The 22,482-nt window shown below is 43.7% G+C and overlaps 1 protein-coding gene across 1 annotated transcript; it reads right to left on the bottom strand.

Annotated features, from left to right (window-relative positions):
• Window positions 1-623: 623 nt before the first annotated feature.
• SLC51A (solute carrier family 51 subunit alpha) lies at window positions 624-20,893 on the bottom strand. Its single transcript, XM_047100430.1, has 9 exons — window positions 20,856-20,893; window positions 20,159-20,253; window positions 6,491-6,645; window positions 5,489-5,562; window positions 4,900-5,058; window positions 4,236-4,347; window positions 3,794-3,940; window positions 1,369-1,474; window positions 624-832 (listed from the first exon to the last, which is right to left on the bottom strand). Exons 1-9 carry the CDS (start codon window positions 20,891-20,893, stop codon window positions 624-626), a joined length of 1,095 nt encoding a protein of 364 aa, XP_046956386.1.
• Window positions 20,894-22,482: the final 1,589 nt, after the last annotated feature.

Here is a 22,482-nt window from a genome sequence, read left to right on the forward strand (position 1 = left end):
TTTTATTCCATTTATGAGTGGAATTGTATGGTATTTATCTTTTTCAGTCTGATTTATTTCACTTAGCATAATACCCTGTAGACCCATCCATGTTGTCTCAAATGGCATGATCTCATCCTTTTTTATGGCCATGTAATATTCCATATATATATATGTGTGTGTGTATATATGTGTGTGTGTGTATATATGTGTGTGTATATACACACACACACACACACACACATGCACACACCATACTTTCCTTATCCGTTCATCTATTGATAGACACGTTGCTTCCAAGTCTTGGTTATTGTAAATAATGCTGCAATAAACATAGGGGTTTGCCTGGTTCAGTTCTACTCCTGTTCTTATACTAGGCAAACTACCATATACTTTCCTCCTTTTCACTGGCTTTAGGAAAGCTTGGAGTGACCTTTCAATATACAATCTTCAAGGGCTAATAGTGTCACCCACAGAGGCGATGTACCCAGTTACAGAGTTTTAAACTCTATCCTGTTTGTTTATTATAAAACCTAAAATACCTTCTCCAGGCAAGATCCAAAATAATTGCATCCTAGTCCATAATTCTCCTTCATTCCTATAGTCAAATGTAATCTGCCAGCTTGTGCTGATGATGGAATCCATCAAGGTTGAGGGATAGTGAGGAAATCTTGTGCCCGTTTAATATGTACAGGCTCATTGTCCAAACTGTCCACCTCAGGCTTTGAAGTCAAATCCAGGTCTGGGGAAGGGAAAGGCTCATATCCAACCTTGTTATCTTTCCTTCGGTAGTACATGCGTGTCAGCACAGTCATTACAAAAGTCTCCAGTATGAGAAGGTGGCAATTCATCACTGCAGTGTAGAGTGAAATATAATGTAGGTTATGCTAAATGATAGAGGTGGTATCCCCCTAGCAGCCCTGGCATATGAGTTCAGCAACACTTTCTCCAGTTTATCCTCAAGCCAAGCCTAGAGATATTAAGTTGTCGTAAATAACGTACCAGATGAATGGTAGAGCCAGAACCAGAACTTGGCTCTCTACCTTCTGCAGTCTGAGGCTAACATTAAACCCTTTTTTGTGTGTGTTGTATCAGTTTGACCTTCTGCTTCCAAACCACAGCCATTCCTCTCCCAGGAGCTAACAATTGAGCACATGGCTTCCTGGGTCGGCCACCAGGGCTGGCCTCAAGCTTTGGGATTATAGCTCTCCTCTGTGTGGTCAGAGAAGTCCCTCTCTCCTGAAAGCCTCACTAGGATTTCTGGGAGATCCATTTCTGAGTATTCTGCATAGAAACCAGGATGGCCCAACCTCTGTTCTAAGGTCCGCTCTTCCCTGGCCCTCCCTTCTCGCCCATCCCGGAATGGGAGAGGAATCCCTGTGTGCTCACCTTGAGACCTGATTTTAGAGGAAAAGGGAGGTGAACAAGCAATCTGCCCGCTGTTGGCCAAGACTGAGAAGATGGATGGCTGCAGGGCGGTCAGGATGAGGAGCACCTGTGGACCAGAGGAGAGACAAGGGCAGGCTGGGCCCGGCGGCGGTGGCACTGCGGCCAGCTGGCCCACCGCTGTGCTTGCTCTTCCACTGTGCGCTCGGCTGACCTTTAGATCTGTGCAGTTGCAGAGGGTTGAAACTCACCTGAGTAAAATTTTGTGGCGTTTTGATCTTTAGGCAAATTACAATCTTGTCTTCTATCCAATATTTTATGAACGTTTGAGACAAGAAACAAGAACTGATTGGGGGTTCGTGTTTATTTCCCCATTTCAGCCACGGATACTAACAAGCACTCGATGGATGAAAAGGATGGATGGTTAGAGGAGACTATTTCCATCTGGCTCAAGTATCTGAGATCCCTGCTCCTAGAATGATGGACAATTAGCCATGAAGGTGCCCTTTGAAAAATCTCTGCCATGCCTGGGGCTGGGCAGCACGGGAAATGGGGAATTAATATTCAGCGGGTACAGAGTTTCTGTGTGGAAGATGAAAAAGTTCTGGAAATGGATGGTGCTAATAATGACTGCACCACAATGTGAACGCAATTAATGCCACTGAACTGTACATTTAAAAATGGTTAAAATACCAAATCGTATGTTATGTATATTTTAATACAATAAGAGAAAAGAAAAAAAGAAAAAGAAAATCTCTGTCCAGAGGCTCCAGCAACACCATTTGCCTTAGTACTTGCCCTCCCTGACTGCACTTTTATGAAACGTCATCCTTTTAAAGACAGACTCAGCATGTCCCACAATAATCACAGGCAGGCTCGGCAATCATAGGGCCTTGACCTTGTGGCGTGACCCTAAGTGCTTCCGGGGCCCAGATACTTCCTGCCCTTTCAGTCCCTGACTCCATTTCAGGCTCTTCCGGCCTCTCCTTCAATTCTACCTCTTATGTGCCTGGAAATTCACATTTTGCAGGCATCTGCTTAGATCAAATGAGAATTTATGTGAAATCACTCTGTTGACTACAAAGCAGTCACTATGCCTTGGGAGTAGAAGAAGGGCCTAGCAAGGAGACAGAAAGAATGGGGAGAGAAGGAAAACAAGATTGGATTAAAAGTCATTGTATTTATGGGCGCCTGGGTGGCTCAGTCAGTTAAGTGTCTGACTTTGCCTCAGGTCATGATCTCACAGTTTGTGAGTTTGAGCCCCTCATCTGGCTCTGTGCTGACAGCTCAGAGCCTGAGCCTGCTACAGATTCTGTGTCTCCCTCTCTCTCTGCCCCCTCCCCCGCTTGTACTCTGTCTCTCTCAAAAATAAATGAAAAAAAAAAAAAACCATTAAAAAAATTTAAAGTCATTGTATTTGGTGGAAGTTATCTGGGCTTAAGAGAATGGAAAGTGTAAAAAGTGAACAAATGTGCTTTGCAGAGAATTTTCAGAAGAGGTGTGAAGGTGAAGAGACAATGTAATGCGAAGGAGGGTGGATTTGGGAGTCAGATCTAAGTTTAAATTTTAGCCCCATACGTATGTGCCTCGGAGGAAGCCCAATATTATCTCTGGGTCGCAGTTTCCTCCTTTGTAAAATAGAAAGAATAATGACTCCAAAGATTGTTGTGCAAATTCTAATGTAATGTACAAAAAGTGCCTAGCATGTGGTGTAGGTAGTTCATAACTATGATAATGCCGAAGCTAGTGGTGGTGGTGGGTTACAGAGTTTTAGGAAGTACTGGGTAGAAAAGAAAAGAAAAAAGAAAAAGTAGAAGAATTCAAGGTTGGTAATACATCTGTTACAAGTTGAAATGGGTCCCCTAAAATGATATGTTGAAGTCCTAACCCCCAAGACCTCAGGATATGATCTTATTTGGAAAGAGCATCATTGTTCTGGTGTAGTTAGATGTAATCAGTTAAGATGAGGACGTGCTGGAGTAGGGTGGGTCCTTATTCCAATATACTGTTGTCTTTCTAAGAAGAGGAAAAGAGACACAAGACCCTGACACATGCCATGTCATAACGGAGGCAAAATCAGTGATGCAGCTGCAAGCCGGGGATTGCTGGCAAAGCACCAGAAGTTAGGAGGCGTCAAGGAAGAATTCTCCCTTGTAGATTTCAGAGGGAACGTGGCCTGGCTGACACCTTGATTTTGGACTTCTAGCCTCCAGAACTATGAGACGATACATTTCTGTTGTTTTAAGCCGCTCAGTTTGTGATATTTTGTTAGGGCAGCGCTAGGAAACTATTACAGCACAGGAAAAGCAAAAACTGGGAAGGGGCAGGGATCCTTTTCCAGATCTCACCGGAAACCTAGGCTTAACAAGATTCCCGGACCCGCTTTTTGCCTTTATTAGTCTCACCTCCTAACCCCAATTCTAGTTACCTGGAACAGAACAAATTTGCCTCCTATATTCTGCTCGCCCAAGTGCAGCTTGGCTTGACGGAAAAGGATGGCCAGGGACCAGAGGGCCAACAGGGTGGACACACTGAGGAGGGTGTTGATCCACAGAGCTATGCTCTCCTCAGAAATCTGGTGGCAGATCAGAAAGTAGTCAGTGAGGAAGGCAAGTCATTTTCTCCTTCTATTTCTCCTCTTCCATGGTGGGAAAGGTAATAAAAAAATAAATAAAAAGCCCCAAAGCCTTGGCCTATTCCACTCTCCTCTCCCCACCAGAGTCCAAGCCTCTACCTTTTCTATGGCCACACTGTTGCCGGGACTACCCTGTCTGTGGAGCCCTGGATCAGGGGATGTTGGCTCCAGCTATTCCTTTTAGAGCTCAGAGGAACTGAGTCTTAGAGTTTGCTGCCCCTTACTCCTGGCTTACATCTGCTGGGTCATAGATGCCATCAGGGATGAGAAACAGGCCCGCCAGGCTCAGTGTTATCTTGAAGAAGGCATACTGGAATGGGCCCAACATCAGCAGCTGAAGCTTCTTCCTAAAGGAAGAAGAGGGTTGGGAACATGAACCCGTAAAGTGTCCACCTCAAGAAGACCTTCCAGCTCCCTCACTGGGATCCTGGGCTGAAGCTTGTCTGTCATAATAGACACCAAAATGGCTAAATGGATGGGGACGTAGGAAGAAGCCAGAATGTCGAGAGCATTGGGAACCTTCTTGCCTCCCACTCATCTGACCAGAATGCTGCCCTTTGAGCAAGGACTATCAGAAAGTTGACCCCAACCTCTTTAACCAAAATGGGCATAAGAGACAAGTAAGTAGCCCAAAGTCCAGTGTGGTAAAGTGTGTAGGCAGCAGTGAGCCTAAGTGATGGAAACTGGAGTTCTCCTTCCTCTGCTCCCCTCACCCCTGGGTGGGTGCCTAATGTGTGGGTGCTGGCTGCGGGATGCCCGCCCTTTCGCCACTGGCTCTGTCCCATACAAACCTGATTCCAAGAGGCTTGAAGCAGGGCTAAGGGAGCCACAGAGACTCTTGTGAGAGTGAAGAGAGAGGCTAACCTGTTCCTCAGTTCTGCCTCTCCCTCCCACCTTACCTGGTGAGCATGAGTGGGGGGCAGCAGGGGCAGCAGCAGCAGCAGGGGCCAGTGTGGACCATCATCGGAGTGTCCTTCAGTGTCCTTATTACTGCCTCCTTCCCACCAAAGCCTTCCACCATGACCAGCATCAGCAGATAAAAGTATACTGAGTAAAACCTGGAGTGGGAGTAGAGGTGAGCTTCACAGAGGGGGAGGTGGCCAGGTAAGGGGATACCCCTTTGCTGCCAAAGACATATAGACTGCAAAGGGTGAAGGGGAGGTGGGGCTCACTGGGGGGGGGGGGTCCAGTAGGGACCAGGAATTTGGAATGTGTGAGCCAGCAAGAGGGAGAGGACAGGGTCCAGGGGCTGAGGAAGAGGGGAATTTGAGCCTATGTGAACAAAATGGTGACTGAAGATGAAGAGAAGCAGAAGTTCAAGAGACCCGGATTAGCACAAGTTGAAAGGGGCTAGACTCATGATCAATTGATTTGCAGGGATTTACGGAAGGGATAGGGGATAAAAGAAGATGCAGACTCTGGAGTCCTGGGTGAGTGGGGAGCAAAAGGGTACCCACCTCAGAGCTGGGGGTGGGGCAGGACACTCACGAAGTTATGGCCATTTCTACAAGCATGAGGGAACGAGGGATCCAGAGACCAAAACAGCAGAACACAGACACGACCTGCTTGAAGGCAAGCAAGAAGCTGGTTGGGGCAAGAAGGGAGTCTTTGTGCTCACCCTCTCAAATTTTTGTGGCAAAACTCAAGGAAGCAAAACCCGAACACATGAGGCAGCATTACTTAAAAGTGGCCATCTGGAAGAACAATCAAATCAACTAATTTTCCTTTCTAATTTAGTAGTCAGTTCCTTCTATACCTAGGGTTAGAGACAGCTGGTCACTGTAAGTCAAAATGTCATTTTGAAGACTATCTCATCCCATATCCCCGGAGTAGGAGTAGGCGAGTTCATCCTTGGGAGGAACTGGATCCAGATCCAGCCCTTCCTTTTCGATGCCACATGTTACTAGAGCATCTCTGATGACTTGAGATGGCCCAGGCAGGTGTCATCTGCTAGAAAAGGACCTCGAGGGCTCCATTCTCCGCTCCAGACACACACACAGACCTTACCACAAGGAAACGGAAGTCTAATCTTATGGCCTAGGAACAAGTCAGAGACCTATACAATGGCTACCAGAGTGGGTTATAAAGGTCTATAATGCAAGGATAGAGTTGAGTTGTCCCCGTGGGAAAGAAAATTCTTTGCCTCCCTCCCGTCTGAGGAACCACTGCTTGCCTGTGTAGGAAGGAAGCTTGCTTTTAACAATGATCCTGTGGTGGGGAGGTAGTGAGTGGGGCTGCTGGTGGGGTGAGCAGTTTCTCTAGCTGTCTCTGAGAATTCAAAGAACTCAAGAATTCAAGCTGTGTCCCACTGCCTGTTGATCCAGGCAGGGTGTCCTGACTGCAAATGGAGATCGCATTACAAACCCCCATCCTAAGTGAGTAGAGGCAGGCAACCCTTTGTTGGCTTGAAATGCTGAGTTTAGAGGAATTCCCAGAATGGTTCCTGTCTCTTGTTCAGTCCCTCCCAAAGGGCAGCTACAAGGCCCTCACCGTGGGTGCAGAGCTGCTCCAGAGCAAAGTCCTCCTCTTGATGGGGCAACGGGTGTTCTTGTACAGGTAGACAGCATCCTCCACGAAGATGGTGACCGAGCCCAGGGCAAGCAGAGTCATAATGACTGTGAGGGCAATTTCTGCAGGGCCCAAGGCTAAAGTAGAAAGAGAAGACAGACTCTTGTTAACTAAAGACCAGGGATGAGGGGCAGGAGGTGTGGGCTTTCTCACTTGGATCTAAATTGCTTGACCATATCTAGAATTATCTGGTCTAGGCTTCCACCCATGCAGAAGAATGGCATTTTCTTAGACCTTAGCATGTAGCTAAAAAGTAGTCATTCTTCTGAATGGATGGGAGACTAGAGCAGGTGATTCTAGGTATGGTAAGGCTTACCTCAACCAGGATATAGACACCAAACAAGTTTTTACATAACGAGCAAAAATTTTGAATTAGGAGGTTGGCAGGGCCTATTCAACTTTACTACTTCCAGTAAACGGTGTCATGTTAGCAAACATGGACCAATTAACATTATAATTAAAGCAGAATGTAATGAATGGTATATACTTTAGAGCCGTTTAAATTTGATTTCAAAATTATGTCACGAAACTGGGACGTTAGGATGGGAATTTAACAAAAGAGAAATGGATACAAGTAAAGACTCCAAGGACATTTGGCTCGTGTTGGCCTCATAATTAGTCTTAAATGTGGTCCAGTAGCTCTCTTTAGTGTTTCTTGCAGTCATTTGAGGCGTTGTTAAAAATTAGATGTCTGGGGGCACCTGGGTGGCTCAGTCGGTTGAGCGGCCGACTTTGGCTCAGGTCACGATCTCGCGGTCTGTGAGTTCGAGCCCCGCGTCGGGCTCTGTGCTGACAGCTCGGAGCCTGGAGCCTGTTTCAGATTCTGTGTCTCCCTCTCTCTCTGACCCTCCCCCATTCATGCTCTGTCTCTCTCTGTCTCAAAAATAAATGTTAAAAAAAAATTAAAAAAAAAATTAGATGTCTGGGTCCCACCCTCAGAGATGCTGCTTTAATAGATCTGGGATGGACCCAGAAATCTGCATTTTCAACAAGCTCACCTGGTAATGGTCAGAGGATAACAAACAAGGTTTGGACATTAAAAAACTGGTTGCAGTCCTTTACTAAAAAGACTTTACCTTCTCCTCTTCAAAACTTTTAAAATATAAACATCAGAGGATTTTTAAATATGATTTTACCCTTTACAACAAAAATGAGTACTTCAAACACTCATGGAGATACCCATTAAGTCTGTCATATATCATGATAATTCTAGATAGATTAAAGGGATGTCTTTAAAAATCAAACAGGATTGGGAATGCAAGCTGGTGCAACCACTCTGGAAAACAGTATGGACGTTCCTCAAAAAACTAAAAATGGAAATACCCTATGACCCAGCAATTGCACTACTAGGCATTTACCCACGGGATACAGGTGTGCTGTTTCGAAGGAACACATGCATCCCCATTTTTATAGCAGCACTATCAACAATAGCCAAAGTATGGAAAGAGCCCAAATGTCCATCGATGGATGAATGGATAAAGAAGATGTGCTATATATATACAATGGAGTATTACTCGGCAATCAAAAAGAATGAAATCTTGCCATTTGCAACGATGTGGATGGAACTGAAGGGTATTATGCTAAGTGAAATTAGTCAGTCAGAGAAAGACAAAAATCATATAACTTCACTCATATAAGGACTTTAAGAGACAAAACAGATGAACATAAGGGAAGAGAAACAAAAATAGTATAAAAACAGGGCGGGAGACAAAACAGAAGAGACTCATAAATATGGAGAACAAACTGAGGGCCACTGGAGGGGTTATGGAAGGGGGATGGGCTAAATGGGTAAGGGGCACTAAGGAATCTGCTCCTGAAATCATTGTTGCACTATATGCTAACTAATTTGGATGTAAGTTAAAAAAAAAAAAAAAAAAGAAACAAAAAAAATCAAACAGGAAAAATTGAGAGAAAAAAAAGAGAGAGAATTGTATTTTCATGAAGATTTTGGAGAGGGAAAACCTTCTTAAGTTTAGGAGTAATCTGAGAAATCACAAAGAGAATGATGGTCAAATTTAATATGAAGTGTGTAAACTTCTTTGTAAGTGTTTAAAAGAAATAGACAGCAAACAGACTGAGGGAAAAAGCTTTTTAATAAATGTGTACTCAAGTTTAAGATCTTTATTAGATAAAGAGAACTGATAACAAAAACAGGACACTTGCAAATAAATGGAAAAAGATATTAACACAGTTCAGGACATGTGGGAAAATAGTCAATCTGCTTAGTCGTCAGATAACAGCAAAATAACTGTGATATATTATTTTTGCTCCATTAAAAGATAATGTTTATAATATATTGACTAATAGCCCCAAGTTATAAACAACTCAAGTGCCCAACAATATTGGAATTATTAAATAAAGTACCTAACTGAATATTAATTATCGAGATCTGAAAAATTTGTGCCATAAAAAAATCTTTGTAAAGAATATGTAATAATTCTTGAGAAGAGTAATAACTTATTAACATTCAAAAAAACAAAAAAAAATGCATTAACAGACCCCACATATATGGTTATTTGATTTACGACAAAATTTCCACTACAATTCATGGGGAAAAGAGTGGTTTTTTTTTTGAGAAAGAGTTCTGGGTTATCTGGATATCCTTTGGGGGATAAAAAAGAACATTGACTGCTCCCTCATATCATACAAAAACACCTAAATGTGATAGTTAAAACAATAAAGTTTTTAGAGGAAAACAGAGACGTATATCTTCATGACTTTGAGCTAGGCAAAGATCTTTTAAAATAGGACACAAAAGCACGACCCATAAGTTTAAAAATCGATAAATTGGACTTTCTTAAAATTAAACATTTTTATTTGTCGAAAGAAACCATTAGGAGAATGAAAAGACAATCTCAGACTGAGAGAAGGTACTTGCAATACAGATATCCAACAAAAGACTTGTATCTGTAATATATAAAGAATTCCTATCAGTAAGAAAAAGACAACACAATGTTTTTAAATGAAGAAAAAAAAAAAAAAAGACCTAAACAGTTACGTCACGAAAAAAAGTACCTCAATGTTTGAGAAGCATAAAAGGCGCTAAATGTCAACAGTCATCAGGGTAATACAAATGTGAGATGCCATTATATACCCACCAACAGGGCTAAAATTAAAAGGACTCATGATTCCAAGTGCTGATGAGGATAAGGAAAAAAGGGAACTCTCATATATTTCAGCTGGGAGTGGCACAATGACTTTGGAAAGCAGTTGGTAGTATGCCTTTAAGCTAAACATACACCTACCCTATGACACAGAAATTCCACTTCTGGACACCTATTCAATAGAAATGAGTGCTTATAATCACCAGAAGAATGCTCAGAGCAGCACTATTCATGATGGCCCAAACTGGAAATAGCTCATATTGATTCAACAAGAATACAAATAAATACAGTTGATCCTTGAACAATGCACAGTTGAAAATCTGCGTATAATTTTTGCCTTCCCCAAAACTTAACTACTAATAGCCTACGGTTGACCAGAAGCCTTACTGATAACATAGTTAATTAACACTTATTTTGTATGTTATGTGTATTATATTCTGTATTCTTACAATAAAGTAACCTAGAGAAAAGAAAATGTTATGAAGAAAATCATAAGGAAGAAAAAATATATATGCACTACTATACATATATTTATTGAAAAAAATCCTCATAAGGGCGCCCGGGTGGCTCAGTTGGTTAAGCATCCTACTCTTGGTTTCGGCTCAGGTCATGATCTCATGGTTCTTAAGTTTGAGCCCCACATCGGGCTCTGCGCTGACAGTGCAGGGCCTGCTTGGGATTCTCTCTCTCTCTTTCTCTCTCTCTCTCCCTCCCTCTTTACCCCTCCCTGGTTCTCTCTCTCTCTCTCTCTCTCTCTCTCAAAATAAATAAACTTAAAAAAAAAAAAATCCTTGTGTTAAGTGCACCCATGCAGTTCAAACTCATGTTGTTCAAAGGTCAATTGTAAATTGTGATACATTCCCATAATAGAATATCACACAGCAATTAAAAAGAATAAACAGGCAACAGAATGGATCAATCTTAAAAACATAATGGTGAGGGAAGGAAGCCAGACACAAGAGTACATACTGTTTGATAAACTGTCTGTTTATATAAATTGAGGAATAGGGAAAAATGATCCATAGAGGAGGTAGAGGTTAGAATAGTGGTCTCAGGCAGGCGCCTGGGTGGCTCAGTCGGTTGTGTCCAACTTTAGCTCAGGTCATGATCTCGCCGTTCGTGAGTTCTAACCCTGCACTGGGCTCTGTGCTGACAGCTCAGACCCTGAGCCTGCTTTGGATTCTGTGTCTCCCTCTCTCTTTGCCCCTCCCCAAGTAGTGCTCTGTCTCTCTCTCTCAAAGATAAAATCATTTTTAAAAAATTAAAAAAAAAAAGAATAGTGGTATTAGAAGGCATATGAACTAAGGAGGGAGCACGAAAGACCCTACTGGATGCTGGAAGGTTCCATTTTCTTGACCGAGATGCTGGTTTCACAGATTTACACATAAGTAAAAATGCATCATATTACATACTTGAGATCATTATCCTTTACTATATGTAACTTATACCTAAAAAAATCTTATGTCGGCAAAGAAGATTGCAAAATTAGCCCAGTAAAATTATAACCATGTTTGGGGAGAGAAAGGTAGAAAAGAGTTGGAAGAAAGAGTGGGGCACTAATATCTTTATCTCACAAAATGGAAAATCAAGAAATACTGCCCTGGTTGGCAGAATAAGAAATAAACTATGGCACAAAAACAGACACACAGACCAATGGAATAGAATAGAAACCCCAGAACTAGACCCACAAACGTATGGCCAACTCATCTTTGACAAAGCAGGAAAGAACATCCAATGGAAAAAAGACAGCCTCTTTAACAAATGGTGCTGGGAGAACTGGACAGCAACATGCAGAAGGTTGAAACTAGACCACTTTCTCACACCATTTACAAAAATAAACTCAAAATGGATAAAGGACCTAAATGTGAGACAGGAAACCATCAGAACCTTAGAGGAGAAAGCAGGAAAAGACCTCTCTGACCTCAGCCGTAGCAATCTCTTACTCGACACATCCCCAAAGGCAAGGGAATTAAAAGCAAAAGTGAATTACTGGGACCTTATGAAGATAAAAAGCTTCTGCACAGCAAAGGAAACAACCAACAAAACTAAAAGGCAACCAACGGAATGGGAAAAGATATTTGCAAATGACATATCGGACAAAGGGCTAGTATCCAAAGTGTATAAAGAACTCACCAAACTCCACACCCGAAAAACAAATAACCCAGTGAAGAAATGGGCAGAAAACATGAATAGACACTTCTCTAAAGAAGACATCCAGATGGCCAATAGGCACATGAAAAGATGTTCAGCGTCGCTCCTTATCAGGGAAATACAAATCAAAACCACACTCAGATATCACCTCACGCCAGTCAGAGTGGCCAAAATGAACAAATCAGGAGACTCTAGATGCTGGAGAGGATGTGGAGAAACGGGAACCCTCTTGCACTGTTGGTGGGAATGCAAATTGGTGCAGCCGCTCTGGAAAGCAGTGTGGAGGTTCCTCAGAAAATTAAAAATAGACCTACCCTATGACCCAGCAATAGCACTGCTAGGAATTTACCCAAGGGATACAGGAGTACTGATGCATAGGGGCACTTGTACCCCAATGTTCATAGCAGCACTGTCAACAATAGCCAAATTATGGAAAGAGCCTAAATGTCCATCAACTGATGAATGGATAAAGAAATTGTGGTTTATATACACAATGGAATACTACGTGGCAATGAGAAAAAATGAAATATGGCCTTTTGTAGCAACGTGGATGGAACTGGAGAGTGTGATATTAAGTGAAATAAGCCATACAGAGAAAGACAGATACCATATGGTTTCACTCTTATGTGGACCCTGAGAAACTCAACAGGAACCCATGGGGGAGGGGAAGGAAAAAAAAAAAAAAAAGACGTTAGAGTGGGAGAGAGCCAAAGCATAAGAGACTGTTAAAAACTGAGAACAAACTGAGGGTTGATGGGGGGTGGGAGGGAGGGGAGGGTGGGTGATGGGTATTGAGGAGGGCACCTTTTGGGATGAGCACTGGGTGTTGTATGGAAACCAATTTGTCAATAAATTTCATAAAAAAAAAAAAGAAATAAACTAAATGGATAGTAAATCTATAAAGATAACCAACCAAAAATATTAACATAATTGTATGGAGAGAATGGGAGAAGTTCCGTGCTGTGTGTGCTGAAGCCTTATGTATCGTAAAGGCAGCCACAGATGATGCCCAAAATTGATCCTCCGGGAAACAATGGTGTGCACATATGGGTGATCGGAAGGTAACTACCAGAAGAACCATTAGCTAAAAAAGGAGGAAGACTAGAAATGAGAATGGATAGAGCAGAGGACTGATTGATTTGCATTAGTAGCTCTTGTGTATTATTAGAAATTTTAACCATGTTCACATACTACATTGATAAAATAAAAACATTAAAAAATCATTTCACAGGGGCGCCTGGGTGGCGCAGTCGGTTAAGCGTCCGACTTCAGCCAGGTCACGATCTCGCGGTCCGTGAGTTCGAGCCCCGCGTCAGGCTCTGGGCTGATGGCTCAGAGCCTGGAGCCTGCTTCCGATTCTGTGTCTCCCTCTCTCTCTGCCCCTCCCCCGTTCATGCTCTGTCTCTCTCTGTCCCAAAAATAAATAAACGTTGAAAAAAAAAATTAAAAAAAAAAATTAAAAAAAAATCATTTCACAGAAAAACGCCTAGAAATATTAAAAGAAAATATTAAATATGCTGTCTTTGGGTGACAAGAATAGGTGATTTTTCCCTTCTTTTCTATCGTTTTCAATTATTCAATAACAAATCTGTATTTTATAACAAAACTATGTTTTTTTAAAAGGGCACATTTTGTCAAATATATAATAATGTGAAAAAATTCATATGATGTCATGCTTCTAAAAACAGGACATAAGATTGGAGGTATGGCATGATTTCAACTAATGCTAAATAAAAGCGTGGAAAAAGGAACTAACACTGGGGGGGCCTGGGTGGTGCAGCTGGTTAAGCGGCCAACCTTGGCTCAGGTCATGACCTCACTGTTCGTCCAGCCCCATGTGGGGCTCCGTGCTGACAGCTCCAACAGAGCCTGGAGCCTGCTTTGGATTCTGTGTCTCCCTCTCTCTCTTTCCTTCCCCCGCTTGTGATCTCTCTATCTCTTTCACAAAAATAAATAAAACATTAAAAAAAAAGGGGGGGGGGACTAACACCAAGGTATTTGCAGTGCCTGTCTCTGAGTGGCGGGAGTATAGATGGCTCTTCCTCCTTCTACTTTTCTGGATTTTCAGATTTACTGAATCTGAATTAGTTTTTACAACGGAAATATTTATGTTAAAAAAAAATACTCACAAAAGATAAAGTCCAGATAGGCAGATACCAAAATTAATTCAGTAGATTTCTAAAAACTCATGTCCGTTGTTGGAAAGGTAAGTCACTGCTGGAGGTCGCTCAGGGCCTGACTTCCCCACCCCTCCTTGACCTTGTCCTCACCAGCTTGGGGAGAGCCCTTTCAAAAGCCATTCAAGGCCAAAGCCCTTCCCAGTCTTCACTGTCTTCTTCTTCTTTTTTTATTTATTTTTTAATGTTTATTTATTTTTGAGAGACAGAGACAGAGACAGATCATAAACTAGGGAGGTGCAGAGAGAAGGGGAGACACAAATTCCAAAGCAGGCTCCAGGCTCTGAACTGTCAGCACAGACCCTGAAGCAGAGCTCAAACTCAGGAATCTGGCCACGAACCATGGTCATAAATGAGACCATGACCTGAGCCGAAGTCAGCCCTTAACCACTTGAGCCACCCTGATGCACCGCCCACCCCCCCACCACTTTTTTTTTTTTTCATTTTCCCAGTCTTAACTGTCTTGACTGCTCCCTCCTCCTTGAAAATCTGCCCCACCTTGACGCCCAGAACCACGGTCCCCTTCCTGACCTCTGTCCCTAGGTCTCGGGCACTGATCCCTCATCCTCTCCCACACCCTGTGTTTTCCAATCTCAAACACCAGCTCAACTCTTCTCTGTTTATTGAGGTTTGGGATTTCCCTACCCCTCCTTCAGCCTCCCGATAGCCATAGAAGCTGTGCCCACCTCCAGAACTTGGTAGCACTTGGTTTCTGCCCATTCAGCTTTTCTCCCTGAATTGCCTGTGGCTGGCTTCTCCTCTCTGAGCTCTCCGCTCAAGTGCCCCTTCTCAGCCAGCCTTCTCCGAGGGTGCTATTGTCCCCATCTGCCTCTCACGGTGAAGTTATTTACATATTTATTTACTTGCCTATTTTCTGCTGCCTTCTCCTGCGCCCCTCCCCCAACTGTGTAAACTCCAAGAAGGCAGGGACTTTGTCAAGCTTGTTTGTTCTCTGTTCCATCTCTAAGTGCCTGGAACAGCAACTGTGGCTATTTGTTGAATGAAAGAAATAACCCCATGAGAATTCCTATGGATCATCCCCATTTTATAGCCTTTTCCAGGAAACCAGGCTTAGAGAGTTAAGCACCTTGGCCATGGTCACACAACCTGGAAGTTATGGGGCTGGGATTTAAATCCAGGGGTTTCTGGCTAGGCCCACATTGACTCTTGGTGTGCGTTCACATGACTATGGAAAGGAATGTGGAATGCTATAAATAATCAAATGCAACCCTAAAAAATTGTTTCAGTTTATGAAGGTGGGTTGGGGGCATATTCTGACTGTTCAGTACCCAAATGCTTTTGTAATCTCTTCTAACTGCTGGCTTTGGCACTTTATATTCTTTCTCATACTTCTGCCATCTGCAGGCTCTTGTATTCACTGCCGCAGCACAAAAGCTAAGAAAGAGAGCTCCTGCTCTCCATGAAACTCATATATCTTCTTTGAAGATCGTCCCCGATCTTATTTTTTCGCATCTTAACAGATATTATGGGACAAAACTGTTCTATGGCCAAAGGATTTGTGGAAATGCCTTAAACAAAATTAAACCTGTTTCTTCCCGTACTCAACTTTTTAATCTGATTTACACTGTTAATTTCCTACTGGAGGTTATAGAATACAGATTTTACAAAACTTATTTTTGTAGATTCTGTGTTCATGAAGCACTACTTGAGATTAGTACTCCAAGGGACACACTGTGGGAAATGCTTGTCTAACTGGCCATTTTGAATACAATTATACCTTTAGCAACTAGCAAATGTCCCACTGTCTCTGAAATAGTGAAGATTACTTTTTTTTTTAAATAATGAAAACGATATAAGGACATTAAAATTTTGGAAGAGTATGATCCATAATTCCAGCTGGTTCCTAACCAAAAGTTATTTTCATTTTTGCATTTTGTTTTCATGGAAGTTAAGAACACAGTTTCTGGAATCAGAGTTCAGAGAAAAATTCCACTTACTACTTGCTCTTGACCTTGGACAGGTTATTCATTCTCTCATTAACCTCTTAGCACAGCACCTGGCATGTAGTATTTGTTCAATAAAAAGTAGCTTTAAAAAACACCCTGGTTAAAGTGCATACATATTATATTACTACAATAGTATAATGTTATAGTATAATAAAATTTTATACTTTTAAAACGAACATCTCATCACAGCCTGTCAAAAATGGTTTTTTATAAATTAAAATAATTTATTAAATTACAAAAATTTCAAAAATAAAGAGAATAGAGCAAACATGAATATACCCATAACCCATTTTAAAGAGTGTTACAATATTGCCAATTTTGCCTCAAAAGTTATTTTTAGAAAAAAAAACATTACAGATGTATCTGAAGGCCCCTGTACACACCCCCTGGATCATTTTCCCTTCCACACCTCACCTCTCAGAGCTAACTACTGTTCTGAAATTAGTGTATATCTTTTTCATTTACGTTTTAGTTTTTCACAACATATGTGCATATTCAACATACTATATTGCTTTGTATTTAAAAAAATCTGTATGGCGGTGCCTGGGTGGTTCAGTTGATTAAGCTTCCCACTCTTGATCTCAGCTCAGGTCTTGATCTCAGAGTTGTGAGTTCAAGCTCTGTGTTGGGCTCCACACTGGGTGTGAAACCCACTTAATAAATAAATAAATTAATTAATTAATAAATTAATTAATAAAAAATCTATATAAATGGCATCATCCTGCAAAATGCTTTTTTCCACACAACATTATTTTCATGATATTATTCTCATATGATAAACAAATGCTTCAATATGTACTCTTGGACATGTCTCCTAGCACACATAGGAGAGTTCCCTTATTTTATTTATTTATTTATTTATTTATTTATTTATTTATTTATTATTTTGAGAGAGAGAGAGAGAGAGAGAGAGAGTGAGCCAGGGAGAGGGGCAAAGGGAGATAGAATTCCAAACAGGCTCCATACTAAAGGCAGAGCCCAATGCAGGGCTTGATCCGAAGACCCTGGGATCATGACCTAAGCTGAAATCAAGAGTGGGATGCTCAACAGACTGAGCCATGCAGGTGCCCCTAGGACAGTTCCTTTATGCATACATCTAAAATCAGAATTTCTGGGTTGGAGGAGATGAGCATCTTCAGTGCTGTAGACAGCTAATCAGTCTCCACAGTGGTTGTCCCCATTATACTCCCACCAGCGGCCCACGAGTGCTCACTGTTACCTCAAATTCATTGTAGTCAAATGACGTGCCATTGTTTAATTCAGGGCTCCTTAAATCCTAACAAAATAGAATATCTTTTTGTATATTTATTGGTCATTAGTGTTTCTTCTGCTATGAACTATCTGTTCACATATTTTACACAACTTTTATTGGGTAATTTTTCTTATACTGACTACTTATCCCTTGTTGGTTAGGGCTTGAAAATATCTTCTCCCAGTCTATGGTTTGGCTTTTAGCATTGTTTATAGTGTTTATAGTTATATAGAAGTTTGTTTGTTTGTTTATGTAGCCAATCTCCATGATCATTTGTGCTTTTTTGTGTTTTATTTAAGAAATTCTCTACTCCCGATCATAAAGATACCTTTCTGTATTTTCTTTTGTAAAAAAGTTTGCATTTTACATTTAGGTATTTAAGCCGTGTGGATTGAAGATACTTTGGAGCTATATTGCAATAGGGACAGATACATAGTCCAGGTAACTTCCTGAAGAGTCCATTCTGTCCGCTGAGGTGTGTAATGTCCTGTCATAGAGCACATTCCCCAGTGGGCTCTCTTTCTGGGCATTCTGTTCTGTTCCATTTTCCACTTGTTTGGACCCTTGCACTTACTGCCTCATGGCTTAGTCTTCTTGTAAACCTTAATCCCTGGGAGGGCAGGTACGCTCCTTGCATTTTTTCAAAATTGTCTTGGCTTTTCTTGGCCCTTCACTCTTTCACACAAATGTTTGGATCAGCCCGTTAAAAAAAAAATCCTGTAGGGATTACAATTGCAATCATATCACAGGCATTTCAAAAACAGATTTTTGGGGGCACCTGGGTGGCTCATTCGGTTAAGCGTCCAACTTCGTCTCAGGTCATGATCTCACAGCTCGTGAGTTTGTGCCCCCCCATCAGGCTCTGTGCTGACAGCTCGGAGCCTGGAGCCTGCTTCAGATTCCGTGTCCCCCGCCTCCTCCCCTGCTTGTGTTCTCTCTCTCTCTCAAAAATAAATGAATAAACATTAAAAAAACCCAGATTACTGAAAGGTTCCACAGTTCTTCCAAAATAGCTTTTTCTTAAATGGCATCGAATTTAAGGAGCAACGGTTTACTAACAGAGGAGGAAGGGTTCTTGCCACATCCTCAGTGGGTGCCTCTTCCTGGCTTCCTGACTCTCAGTGTCATGTCATCACCCTGCCCAGCTCCCCAGGTCTCTTTTTCCTTCGCTTCCGTCACGGTCTCTTTTTCCTTCGCTCACCTTGTATCGGTATTGACCAGATTGCCTGCTCTTTCTTTAGATAACCTTTGTCTTCCAAACTTCCTTTCCCTGACACTGTTCTGGCTCAGACTCTTGTTCCTCATGCTGGGCTGGGGCAATAACCTCCAATTTATGCCCCTGCTTCTCAAGGCTCTTCTTCCCTGAAGTCCATCCTGATTACTGATTAATTACCTTGAAGCGATCTCTAGCCCCTCCCAGTCTAGAGCCCTCACCGGCTCCTTCTCTCCACAGGATAAAGTACAACTTCTCTGCCTGCCGCTCATCAGGCCCCACCTCACCTGTCCAGCCCTCTCAGTTGTCCTCTGCCTCCTCACCAGCGACCTGGAATCCTGCCAGATCAAGCTCCTCGGTGTGTGGAGAATCTGCCTGCTCATTCTGCCTCCACCACCACCTCAGCAGTGCCCACTGCCTGCTCTCCACGCTCCAGTTTGCTTACCTCTTCCGACATTCCACGCCCTCCCCCCCAGCAAACAGGCAGGTCGCAAGACTACCGGACCCAGTATGGTCTCCCTGCTTTGAACATCCTTGGTGCTCCCATTCGCACATTCCGCGGCAAAGCCATGTGAGATCGATTTTTACTGTGTGAGGCAGGGTTTCTCAACCTCAGCGCTATTGACACTTTGGCCAAGACAACTCCTTGTTGTGGGGGGCTTTCCTTTGTATTCAGGGCAGCATCCTTGGCCTCTCCCCACCAGGTGCCAATAGCACCCTCTAGCTGTGGCAAATGAACTGTCTCTAGACATTGCCAGAAGTTCCCTGGGGGACAAAATTGCCTCTGGTTGACAACTGCTCATCTAAGGGAAGAGCCGCACTCTGAACAAGAGGCTCCTGGAGCCGGACGCGGCAGCTACCTACTGGCACAAACCCCACAGCAGCTGCAAAGCCTCTCTGGACACCCCAGCAGTTGTCATTTGCTCTGAAACAAGGCTTTGTCCAAGCACATGCCCGTGTCTGCCTTCTAATCCACACTGACCACATCCTGTTGTTCGGAAAGTCTATGCACTGAGGTGACGACATCAAGAAGGAGGCTGGGGAAAAAAAAGTAAGGATTCCATAGAGACACAGACTCCTATTCATGAAAGTCTGAGAGGTGGTTAATCATGCCGTAGGAAGACAAAATAAAATATGGACGGGAGCCACATTTGCTATAACGGTTCTAGGGTCATCTGGTTGTCATATTTTAGGTGGCCAGGAAATAAATGGCTTTTCACGTTCAAAAGCGATTCAGTATAAGATCTAGTTGTCCAACACCGTCAGAGTATTTGTACAGGTTCCCCTAAGTGTTAAGAACATTATTCATAATAACCACCCCTCTAGAATGATGCAGACCCTTTCCCAAAGCGGCTCTTATACAGTCCCCTAGGGGATTTGTTGGGTCTTGCATCATTTAGGCACCATCTCGATTCCCTGGATGGCTCCGGGATTTGAAAAAGCGCTCCAAGCCAGCGTCCCCAACTTGAATGAGCTTTGAGGTTGGAGTTTGTGGGAGGCCCAACATGCAGCTGTATCTCCCTGGCTAGGTGGTCATGCCCTTCTTTTGGCCTATTGGCTCCTTAAGGGGTTGTTCTTCCCCAAGGCCTTAACCATGATATGTAGATACTCTCCAGGCTGGCCAGCTCAGGACCACCTGTCTTCAGCTTCCCTCAGCTGTCCCAGCTTCCTGCCAGGGTGCTCATGTCCTCCTTTCGGTTCTCTCTGGGGAGGGGCCTTGACTTACCTCTCAGAAGTTGGGCAGCAGTGGGAGCGAGAGAGAAGCAGGCAGAGGGGATGCTGAAATTAGTTTTCAGCACCTCCAGAAGATCTGCCGTGTACCTGTAGAGACACCAACCTATATTCAGAATATGAGGATTGGGGAGGCGGGGAGGGACCAGAAGGAACATCAGTTATTTGACACTCCCTCAAACACTCCTGAGTTTGGGCTGCTTGTACATTTCCCCTTGGCGCCCTGGTTCTTAGAGGAAATTGGCCCAGGCTAGTGTGTAAGGCAGGTGCCGCCTAGGCCAGGGGCAGGATTGGCCTAGGTGCCCAAAGGGCCCACAGTTCACTCTCTCCACTTCCACTGGGGCAGCAGTCCAGTGGCTGACAATAGAGAAAGAGCAGAGCCTCACAGAAAGAGTGGACCCTTAGCACCAGGGGTGAGTCCACAGCTGGATGGGGCTCTGTGCATGCCCTTCACAGCCCCTACCTCTGAGACTTTTCTGTTCCCAGTCGAGGGACAAAACCAAGGCTCTGAAAGATCACACACTGGCCCAAACCCACAGGACCTTGGAGACAGCCAAACCATTATTAGTCTGCCTCGTTCTGTGTCCTGGGAGCCAAAGGACCTAAGAGGGAGGGAGGGACAGTCCAATGAGATAGGGGCCTCCACGGCTTAGCACCTGGCTCCTGGCTCTGGGCCTGCTGCCCTCACTCACCTGGGGTCAAGTTTTATCTGAGTCCTGTCTGGCTCCATCGTCTTCTCCCCCTGTCTGGCTTTCCAGCAGGCACTGAGGGGCAAGAAGGGGCAGGAAGGTGGGGGCCCTGAAGGAGGCGGCTCCCGCTGGTTCTGCTGCCTGCTGGACTCTCTCAGAGCACCTGGGCCACGTGTAGGTGGAGTGACAGAGTCTTCCTCTCTGACTCCCTTTACTCGGGCTTTCTGTGTCGCAAATCCCTAGAACCTATCTCAGAGTTCACCCTGGAGGAATTTGATCCTTTTGACTGGCTAAGTTCCCCCCTCCCCCCCCCTTCCTGACTCCTCCCTCTCTCTAGGTGTGGTCCTTCCTTCCTCCCTCCCACAGATCCCTTTAGCCACCCTTTGCTGCCTACCAACCCTCATCCTACACCTCCTCTAAGGAGTCTTCTAGGGTGATGATAGGAGTAAAGTTCTGTATCCTCCCTGCAATACTACTGGTCGGCAGCCCCCTTTCTCCCAGGACCTGTCTGGAACTCAGTCTCTGGTCCCCTAGAGATGGGAGAGTCAGGGCCAATTCCGGGACTGTGCTGTGCTGGCACCGTTGGCCTGGCAGGCAGAAGGAAGGACGAGCTGGAAAAGCCAGACGAGGCCCATGTGGGTTTCCCAAAGCTCAGCCCAGCTCATGTTGATGATGGGTGTATTCGGCCAAACAGCAGCCCAAGATGCAGCAAAGGTACAGAGGCAGAGTTGCTGAGTTAGATTTCTGAGAAATTTGATAGATTCTGAAAAGCTGTGCCAAATGGTATGTTTTCTGAACTATTGTATTGATTAGAGAACTATGTTCTCTTCCCTCTCCAAGTAGATTTAAAAGTATTTGAATCCAAGCATAGTACCCTTAGGTTCCCCGAATAGGGTCTAATACATCCTAAGTGCTCTTTAGAACAGCTTACACGACTGGGGAGCCTGGGTGGCTCAGTGGTTAAGCGTCTGACTTCAGCTCAGGTCATGATCTCATGGTTTGTGAGTTTGAGCCCCGCGTCGGGCTCTGTGCTGACAGCTCGGAGCCTGGAGCCTGTGTGTGTGTCTCTCTCTCTGCCCCTCCCCTGCTTGCTGTCTCTCAAAAATAAATAAACATTAAAAAAAAAAAACGAAAAGAACTGCTTACATGACTGATGAAATAATAAAAACACAACAACAGCAGCAGCAAATGTTTACTGAGAATTTGGGGTGCACCAGGAGCTGTAGAAAATGCAGTATGTTCCTTATCTCACTGCAACTTTGCAACCAGTCTTGTAAAGTAAGTACTGTCTTTATTCACATTTTACAGATGAAGAAACGGAGGCTCAGAGAAGTTATGACATCAGGTTGGATGGAGAGCCATGGGAGTGTAGAGAGAGGCAGAAGGGACCTAGACTAGGAGCTCCGTTGAGGTCCAGGTAAGAAAAGGGCCCATGAGAGGGTCAAGAGAGTTGATTCCGGGATGGGGAGGAGATACAGTCAGAGGAAGCAGTCAGTGATGTGGTGTGAAGAGGACACCCACTCCTGTCCCCACACACCTAAAAATATCCCCCAAGGGTCAAGCGCAGCTCTCTCCCTCTTTCGCTCTCCTCCTAAAGTACAACTCTTGGGACAGGACAGTGTAGTCTCGG

This window comes from Lynx rufus, unplaced genomic scaffold (genome assembly GCF_022079265.1).
Source record: "Lynx rufus isolate CCGP_SWC_20201006 ecotype Redwood Valley unplaced genomic scaffold, mLynRuf1.p SCAF_5, whole genome shotgun sequence".
NCBI classification, from domain to species: Eukaryota; Metazoa; Chordata; class Mammalia; order Carnivora; family Felidae; genus Lynx; species Lynx rufus.